Below are 9797 nucleotides of genomic sequence, written 5' to 3'. Positions count from 1 at the left end.
GAATGAAAGAGGAACAACCAGCGATGACTACAATAAAAGGCGAGTACGAATTACCGTCACGAAAGACAGATTACAGTTTAATACACGTTTTCTCGGGTCAGCTCACCATCATTCAGCATCATGTCAGCAGTTAGGAATCATTAGTTAGCAGCAGTAAGGTAGAAAACAAAAGGTGAGATCTGATCAGTGTGAAAGCACAGGATCACACAACAGGGCTGATAACAGCTGATCGATGAGGATTATAAACTCAAATCAATTAAAGCCTGGAGTATTAATTAAAGTGGCATCTCCTCCTTAGCAGGGACATCAAATCAACACACATCTCTGTCATAAGTCCAGTTATATTGATTCATTAAACAAAGTTAAATCAGGAGATAAATCAACCAGAGTTCTAACTGTACAAACTGATTCACAATCACAGCTGCTTGTGTTACTGGTGTGTTCTACTGCGCAGTGAAGGAAGCGTGTAGCTACCTGTTTCACTCTGACATCTCCAGCAGGTGTTGGACTCTGGAAGTCAAAACGAGACAAACACACACACACAGCATTGAGATGAACGTTTGCTTTAGATGCCATATGAATAAAAGAGATTATTTTATTTTGTTCACGAGACTTCAGAAGCACAGAGCAGCTTGGTGTTCCTCTGAGCTCACATGGACTCACTGGTGCACGAGAACGCTGCAAAGAACGGAGAAGAACCCCATCGAACCCGACAATCTATTTAATTTAGTCAAGCATACTGCCGACCTCATACACAATAACATAACTTGATATATTGTCTTAATTGTGTCTTAATAAATTCAGCACATTAAACAGCAACATAACTCGTTCCACTGTGTTAGTGTTCTGCAAATCACACACTGATTACATCTCTGTGTAGTTTGGCATCTTGACGGTTTGTATGATCATTAGACCACAAAACACTAAGAATCTGTGCAATATAAATACACATTATCCTGTCTGTATATATAATATTTCACTTCTTACTTATTTAATATTCTTTACTGTTTTATTATTATTACTTATTTATAATACATGCACACTATGCTGCTGCTGTAATCCTGTAAATGTCCTCACTGCAGGACTAATAAAGGATTATTTTATTTTATCTTATATTATTGCCCATTTGGCAACGACATTATCTCCATCTCATAACTAATAATAAAATAACTGACGAACGTTTCTCTTGGGGGTAGAAACACTGTGAATATATGCATTTGATTTCCCAGTCCTGGGAGTAGCCTGAGCCTCCCACTCAATGCTAACAGTAACCTTCACTGCAGCAGACTGGGAGCTCGCAGCTAACACGCATTAGTATTTATATTTATATTTATTAATTGTGCATAACGTGCACTTCTCACCCTGCATGCTGCTCATCGTGGTGATGTGAGATCCTGCGTTGTTGCCGCTGCTGCTGCTGCTGCTGTGGCTGCTTGTTGTCGAGTTGTTCGGACAGGGAGTCGCCATTGTTGTGTGTTTGAATTCCATCAGCAGCACCGGGGCTGCAATGCAGATACACGGAGGACAATTTTAAAATGTGGTGAAATTACACGATTTTTTTTTTTTTTTTTTTAAATAAAGTTCCGTGCAACGTTAGAAGCTGTTCATGTAGTAACGTTAACAAAAAACTACAAACATCCAGCTAGGCTAACGCTAACTAAGCTGGCTAGCGGTGCTTAGCCAAGAAGCTTTAAGAGCCGCAATCAGCTGACCAAGTGACACATGTCAACACCCACAGCGTCACGGAGCTAACAGGAAGCTAACGGCGGTTAGCCGAGACGAAGCCGGATGTTACGTTGTGTTTGTTTCAAAATAAAACAAGAAAAAGTGTATGTTAAGAAGCATTACGCTCATTTAGTTTTACTGAAAGGAAACTGATTGAGAATTAAAATTTGAGATAAAACAAAGGAATATGTACTGTGCAGTAGTCTGGAGTGGGGCTGAAATTGTCTGAAATTCCATACAAACATGCTATTTTTCAGAATTGTTTGCATATTTTCATTTTCTTTCTGTACAATGGTAAAAAACTGTAATACACAGTTCACAATACTGCAGATATATATATATATATATATATTGCAATACTTTCATCAGTTGGCTCATCACCATTGTGTTACCCTATGGAAGCCCATTTCCGCGAGCCCAAAAAAAAAAGATAACTAAAAAAAATAAAATCCACCCCCCGAAGAAATAAAATATTTTTAATTATTTGTTTCTGCGGAAATGGGCTTCCATAATCCTCTTATTGGACAATGTAGTATTTGATTATAGTTTTTGTATTTATTGTGATTAAATCGATTATTTTTTTTCATTTTTTTGGGGGGCCTTACACCAAAAAATAAATAAATACATTTATTTAAAATATATGTAACACTACAATTGTTTATGAATTCATTTTCTTCTCTTTGTTGTTGTTTTTAGTGTGTGTTGTTGTTATTTTGTCCCTTTATGTGTGTGCGTGTGTGTGTATGTAAGTTTAGCCTTTTGACTTTGTGTTGTAATAATTAACTAAAACAATACAAATTTAAAACACATTTATCTTTTTTAAGATTATATTTATTGTCCGATAACCATTTTTATAACAAGCCATAAACAAATCTTTAAATAAACTTTTATGATTTTACTTTGTAAAGAACTACCGGAAGTCACATCTCTGCCTCGTAGGTACCTTGACGTCACTGCGGAGAATGTGTGCTCATTTTGTTGTACGGGGTCAGCCGGCGCGGAAAACCTCGCAAGATGTAATCCAACGTAGTTAAATATGAATAAACATGACTGTTTGAGATATATTTTTCCACATTAACATATAATTCTGTTATAAAAACAGTAGTTATATTATCGGACTGTATCTCTGGTTGTAGTGCTGACGTGTTCTGACAACGTGTTATACAACCTCAAATCACACAAAAATACAAGAACATCCGCTTTAATTCATCGTCTGTGGGTTTATATCACATCAAAAAGGGTGTTTGGTCTCGTGTGGAAATACAGACATTTACTAGGTTGTGAATTATTGTGACATTTTAGCTCAACATGCAGTAAATCGTAGTTAATATCAAACGAACGTCCCTCGCCGGTTTATGACACTATAAACACGGCGGTCCGTGCGTTTGGTTTCTACCTCTTTACGTCCCGCTGGCCCGGGCGGGGAGGTGAAAGGTTCAAAACAACAATGGGCGAAGTTTGTAAGTCGTGGCTTTCTGTCATTTGGCGAGTCTGCAACTTGTTAATGTCTTTATTCTTCGCTCTTGCAACTTATGTCCAGGTGAGCGTTTAACTTTAGGATAAAAACGTCTTCATACATCCTCTAAAATCATATTAATAATTTCTACTTTTTTACTTATTTAATATTCTTCACTGTTTTATTACTTATTTATAATACTTGTTTTGTACTATGTCTCTTGTTTGCACGATGCACTATGCTGCTGTATCTTATCTACTTCAGATCAACGATCCAGACGCAGGGGTGTGGATGGTGAGCTCACAGTTATTCCACATATTGTACATTTTCTTTATGTAATTTCCTAATAACACAACGTTTCCGTTGCAGGTTGGTTACGGTGTCCCTGCAGTGTTGTGTGCATGTGTTGGCTTCACACCCCACGTGACAGGTAGACAGATAACTCTGGATCTGTATTTGTATTTTATTAGTAAATGCATCCCCCCTAATGATAATTAAAACCTTATTAAATTACCTTGAATTCAGCTACTTTCTGAGACATTCCACTTTGCACATGTTCCTGTTGTCCTACACTTGAATGCATCTTATATCCAGATGTGATAGCGCCGTCACGTGGCTCTCTCGTGACGGTGCAGCTCAGTTCAGTACAAGAAGCTGCAGATGTGGTTCTTCGTTCATGTGTTGGTTTCTGCAGAGACTTTGCCCTGGAGGCGCGTGGCTGATCTCCACGTGCTGATATCCAGCGCTGTTGTTGCCATGTTGGGATGGAGACTCTTCAGAGAGAGAATCACTGAGATCCTCCAGCAGGAGGAGGGCAGGTAGACTGTTTACTTATAGGTGTGGAGTCTGCAGCTCTGTAGAGATCTGACACTTAATTTTTACATTTTCTTTAAAGAGGCATTATTATGACAGGTTATTCCTACTTCTCACTCCCTGGAAGATATTTTTGGAATGCCGTTAAAAGGGGAATAGAAGGTATTATAATTTATATTATTGTCTTTATTTGGTGTAATGCCTCCTGAAATAATGGATATTCGGGAACAGAATCTCAAAAAGTGGTTATAAGAAATTGGAGGAAAGTCTGAATATTTAAGAAGTAGTGGGGCAAATTAAAATCATGGAGATTATCACTAATAAAGTGCCAATGTTTGTGCAAAATAGAATGAAATCACAACACATTAAATTAATGTGAACAGGCATATGTGGACGGATGAATGTCTGTTATACTTATATATACATATACATGGATCTCACTTTTACACAAACAACAGTAAAATCATGAATCACTATAAAACTATTTTAAAAAATGAAAATATAGCTAATTAAATTGTCAGCAGAATTGATTCAGGTAAAATAATAATGTGACATTAATATATTTTTTTCCTCCTTTTAGAGAATTTTCTGGTCTCATGTTGACGGCTGTTTGGCTTCTCCTGTGTCGTCACTCTGGAAGGTAAAATGACGGCGTAACCAGATTGTATTTCAAATCTTTTTTTAAATAAAGATGATCTAATGTACTTCTATGAAACACTTTTGTTTTTATACCCAGTATGTGTTTTTTTACTCATCTTTACTCCACTCTTCTCTGTCAGGGCTCCAGTCGGGATGCTCAGAGTCTCAACAGCTGTTTCCATCACGGTGTTCCCCTTTGTGGCCTGGCTTTACTACTACATCCATAAGGAGCTGAGATCAAACTGGCCTTCACATTGTCAAACTGCTATTTAGACATCTGTTTCTTCATTATTTTGGCAGATTAGATATTCCTTTTGTTACGTTCTTTGACTGACAATCCTGGACAAAGAATGCTGCTTAAGTAAAACCTTTTGTAGTATCATTGAATACAAACACGTGCCAGCTAAATGGTGTCACCTAAAGAAGGATTCTTATTTTTTTCATCTAATGTTGTGTCTTTAAGTTCCATTTAATTTTGTTTATTATTTAATTTTTATATTCTTTATATCAAAGTCTATTACAACCATGATTTTTTTTTTTTGGTCTTAAAGTCCAGACCTTAATCTTCTGTGAAATTAAGTGCAATATATAAATAATATAAAATATAAAAATCAAAGTGAATCCTAAACTTTTTTTTTCCACTTTACATGATTTTCCGCCCTCCAGGGGGCAGCAGAGAGCACTATGACTAACAAGATAACAGAAGAAGATGTATCACGTCATTTCCTGTCTTAAGTAACGCTACCTGGACGCTGATCTGAGAGCAGCCTTTTCACTTTCGAATCAACCGTTCTTAACCTAACACGAATATGTAGAACTGACTCGAGAACAGTAGTTTGTACGCCGTGTCTCCTCTTCGCTTATCACGTTTTGTAAACTTATCACCGCTTCGCCGTTGGAGCAGCGGTTGGTTCTGTCAAGGTCCAGACATGGCGCTGAGTGTTTTATATCACAGCCTGGGATGCCGGTTGTCTCACAGTAACGTTAAACTCCTACAAATAAGTACCTGGATACAAACGGTCAGGCTCGCGCACAGTGTCTTACGGAGAGAAACCGGACCGGAACACAAACTGTCACCAGTTCACTGCTGCCCGGTAGGTCAAAGCTGTCGGACGGTATCGGGTGTAACACCAGACTCTATTCAGAAATAAAGCAAATATACGTACGCATCACCTAAAACACGACTTCCGTTAGCACTAAAAAACACATATTCGTGTAACACTAATTTCAGTTTAACTTGATATTAAAATCAAATTCTTCGTTTTAGTGCGTCACAGTGTATTTTTAGAGTGAAACATTTGATAAAACCTTTCTTAAAGCTACCAAAATACTGCCGAAAAAGGTGTCGGGTTTAAATAAAACTTATTTATTTATTTTTATTTTTTCTATTTTATTTAATTAATTTAGGGGTTTTGTTTATTTGTTGTTTATTTATTGTTATTTGTCTTTTTTATTTATTATTTATTTTATTTTTATTTAGTTCGTTTGTGATGTCGGTGTGTGTGGACGAATACAATCTTAAATAATAAATAAAACACTTAATAATTTAGAGACGTCTCCAGTTATGTCGCCTGTCTTCCCATCATGCAACACCACATTACATTGGCACATATTTGAATGGAGGTACACCTGTATGTTTTTATAACCACTAAAGGCTAGATATTGCAGTGTAATGAGAGGTTTTTAACTCTAACCACTTATCTTTTTCTCCTGTGTTTGCTCATTAACAGGTGAATGTGAGTCAGTGGTTCACCTGCAGAACAGCTCAACACCTGAGTCAACACTCCCGAACATTCTCCTCCATACCTCCACCGCCTTCATCAGGGGAGAAGAAGAAGAAGAAGTCTGGGGTAAGATTAAGATTAAGACACAAAAGTTTATGTTAAAGTTCAGAACCTCAGTGTGACATGACTTCACTCAAATGCAAGATGAATTAACTGACAAGTAATGGAAATAGAAAGTACTCATGTTCTTGCAAAGTATTGAGATTAAAGAAATAGTATTTAAAAATCAATTTATTGTATTCAGCATATTAATTAACACCATTTATCTCATATTTGATGTGTTTTTGAGACCTCTACCTCATCAAAAAATATCAGTAATTACCTAAAAAATGCTTTTGTGTTTCACCAGAGTTCTACAAAAAATACATTTTAATAATGAATAAAAATGTGTTTGCTTTTAATATCAAATACCCAGATTATGCTGAGATATACAAAGTATTGTGTATAATTTGTATTAACTTCTTACACGTGTGATGTAAATTATTTGATGCATTTTGTGTTTATTGTTTATTGCCTTTGTGGGACAATACAGTTTAATTTATGTATTTATTATGATTTAATCAATTTATTCTTTTGCATTTTTACCACAAATTAGTGACCGTATACCAGTGGGAAAAAAACTTATTTCAAGAAACATATTTGGGACTTTATTGACTTTATGCATATAGGGAAGTGTTTATGAATATTATGATTAATTTCGGACAATTACATGAAAAACAGTCCGGTTTCTCTCTGAGGACAGACAGAATATTTACAGTAAATATATTCATTGTAATCTTTGTTTTAATAAAAAGCTCCTGAGAGTTTGTTAGAGAAGAGAATCTCTGAACATTACCAGAGTTCAGCATAAATAAACCATCGTGTTGTAACGATTCCTCTGTGATTCTATTCTGTCTCTTTAAAGCCGGTGACGTGGAAGTCTTTAGCTATAACATTTGCTATCGGAGGCACTCTGCTCGGAGGGATGAAATATTTAAAGAAGGAGAAGGAGGAACGTAAGTATTTTACTTCTTTAATGTGTAAAACAAGAGAATAAATAAAACTAATTGAATAGACGCTGTCTAATAACGAGCTCTGGTCTGAATCTTTAATCGTTCGTCTGCAGAGATTGAGAAGGAGCGGACCAAGTCGATCGGCCGGCCGGCGCTGGGCGGTCCGTTCTCGCTCATCGATCACAACAACAAACCCAGCAGGAGCGAGGACTTCCTCGGCCAGTGGGTGCTCATCTATTTTGGGTTCACTCACTGCCCCGACATCTGCCCGGACGAAATAGAGAAGATGATCGAAGTGGTGGATGAAATAGGTGATTAAAAACATCAGGACTCGTGATAAACGAGGGATTCAGTGTCGGGTTTCCTCCTCAAACGTCGTCTTCTTGTTTTGTTCCTCAGATAAAATAAAGTCTCTTCCAAACCTGACGCCGATCCTCATCACCATCGATCCGGACAGAGACACGACGGAGGCCATGGCTGCTTATGTGAAAGGTACAGGAGATTTATAATTGAGCTGCAGCAATTAATCGATTAGTTGTCAACTATTAAATTGATCCTCAACTATTTTGAGAAAAAATAATATATTTTTCAGGAAAAAACTTCTTAAATGTTAATATTTAACAGTACAATTAATTGTAACAGTTTCCTTCTCCTTTGTGACCGTAAAGTGAATATTTGACATTAGAGGACGTCCTCTTGGCCTTTAGGAAACATTTTATGACATTTTGAAGACCAAAAAATGAATCGATTAATCGACAATCAGAACAATCAATAGTTATCATCCCTAATACATAATGCATGTTGTGTATATTTCAGATTTTTCCCCGAAGCTGATTGGCCTGACGGGACCAACGCCTCAGATCGAGCAGGTCTCCAGAGCCTTCAGAGTTTACTACAGTCAGGGACCGAAGGACGAAGACAACGACTACATCGTGAGTGTAACCTGCTCCTCGTTCCTCAAACTCAACGTCACAACGACGCTAACATGACGCACTAAACATTTGAATCCTCGCCTCTTTGCTGCCTGCAGGTGGATCACACTATCATCATGTACCTGGTGGCACCCGACGGAGAGTTTGCCGAGTATTTCGGACAAAACAAAAGAAGTGCGGAGATCAGCAGCTCGATAGCATCGCACATGAGGAAGTACAAGAAGGAAAAGGGAGCGGCGGCCAATTAAAAGCCCTCTACGGACCGACAGGTTCAATCACTACTAATGTGTGTTGATGGTGGACATGCTGTGGTACAAAGTGTCTGCAGTAACATTCCTTTTAAAGCAGTCGTGTGCAGCAGAAAACTGATGGCGTGAAAGGCAGCAACAAGTGCCTCCTGTTTGAAAACGATGTGCACAGATCATCTCCAATGAGATCAATAACTCTGATTTCTGATGCACAGAATGAGGAAATAACCTGTGATTTGATTCTGTGATAAAAATACAAAATACAGCTACGCGTTGAATATTTTATTTGTTTGATCGACAGTTACTTCCAAATGCTTTAGTGGTGAACTATGGATCAGGATGCACTGAAAGCCTTCAGTATGTGAAGAGTTTAAACGTGTGTCACTCTGGAGACTCCCAGTGGTCGAAGCAGGAAGCACAACAGCATCCTCAACAAGCTTTCATCCTTGTTTAATTTTTCTGAAAATGTTTTCCATCCAAATAATTCAACTGCTGCTAAAATCTTATCTCTGGAGAGATAATAGTGACAGAAAGACTAAATGTAGCAGAATAAGAGCTTTGAAGAGACATTTCTAAAGATAATGTTTGTTTACTGTAAAAAGTGAAATTAGGAAACGAGAAATTGGATTTCCAAGGGAATCTGTTTTTACAGAAACCTCACAGGAGATAAGGAAAATTAAAATCCTTATTAAGGCAATCAATGCCCTGAAACACAGGACATGAACATGATATGAAATGTCTGTGTTTAAACGGATATATCATGTAATACTGACACTTCCTTCAGTGTCAGTATTTAAGGGTTTATCAGTAGTTTCTCCGTCAATTAACGATCAAATATCCAAAACACAAAACATTTTGATGGTAAGTGTTTGTACGTAGTGATGAGACGATGGAGCGCTTTATGGTGGATAGATGGTGAAATAGTTGATGGTAGTGAATTTATATTTATCGGGATGTTTTCGGAAAAGTTGTCCAGCTCCCCGTGATGTAGAGAAGTGAAAAATACAACCTGATTCAAAAATTACAAAAACACAGAAATGATCATTTAAGAAAGAACAGATTCACACAGTTATTTATTAAGGGTGACCTCATTATTCAAGATTTCCTTAATTATGTTTGGTTCGCAAAAAAAGATGTTTATCTGAGATGCAATAAACTAGTTCGTTTCTTAACTAAATGTGAGGTAAAGTGATTCCAGTGTGTTTTAG

At 37.2% G+C, this 9797-nt stretch overlaps 3 protein-coding genes across 6 annotated transcripts in view; 2 read left to right on the top strand and 1 right to left on the bottom strand.

Moving 5' to 3' along the window:
- Positions 1-1740, bottom strand: part of map2k4a (mitogen-activated protein kinase kinase 4a) — a 10162-nt gene extending 8422 nt beyond the window's left edge. For 2 of the 4 annotated variants that reach the window (XM_076086594.1, XM_076086596.1), the window contains exons 1-3: positions 1362-1740; positions 664-678; positions 475-510 (exon numbers count right to left, since the gene is read on the bottom strand). In XM_076086594.1, the coding sequence (XP_075942709.1) occupies positions 475-510; positions 664-678; positions 1362-1488 (178 nt within the window). In that variant the 5' untranslated portion in view covers positions 1489-1740. The remainder of the gene's footprint in view (positions 1-474; positions 511-663; positions 679-1361) is intronic. The other 2 variants (XM_076086595.1, XM_076086597.1) reach the window with 2 other exon arrangements.
- Positions 56-5268, top strand: tmem220 (transmembrane protein 220). Its single transcript, XM_076086599.1, has 6 exons — positions 56-3265; positions 3446-3475; positions 3551-3611; positions 3876-3999; positions 4575-4634; positions 4774-5268. Exons 1-6 carry the CDS (start codon positions 3173-3175, stop codon positions 4904-4906), a joined length of 501 nt encoding a protein of 166 aa, XP_075942714.1. The 5' UTR covers positions 56-3172; the 3' UTR covers positions 4907-5268.
- Positions 5269-5508: 240 nt separating this feature from the next.
- On the top strand, positions 5509-8854 carry sco1 (synthesis of cytochrome C oxidase 1). Its single transcript, XM_076086598.1, has 7 exons — positions 5509-5727; positions 6364-6483; positions 7322-7412; positions 7523-7720; positions 7809-7901; positions 8226-8341; positions 8440-8854. Exons 1-7 carry the CDS (start codon positions 5563-5565, stop codon positions 8587-8589), a joined length of 933 nt encoding a protein of 310 aa, XP_075942713.1. The 5' UTR covers positions 5509-5562; the 3' UTR covers positions 8590-8854.
- The last annotated feature ends 943 nt before the right edge of the window (positions 8855-9797 follow it).

The sequence above is a fragment of the Anarhichas minor genome, unplaced genomic scaffold (genome assembly GCF_050575085.1).
Source record: "Anarhichas minor isolate MPS153535 unplaced genomic scaffold, ASM5057508v1 ptg000007l, whole genome shotgun sequence".
Lineage (NCBI taxonomy): Eukaryota > Metazoa > Chordata > Actinopteri > Perciformes > Anarhichadidae > Anarhichas > Anarhichas minor.
Note: the sequence above shows the minus strand (reverse complement) of the source record. Positions and strands in the feature narration are given on the sequence as shown.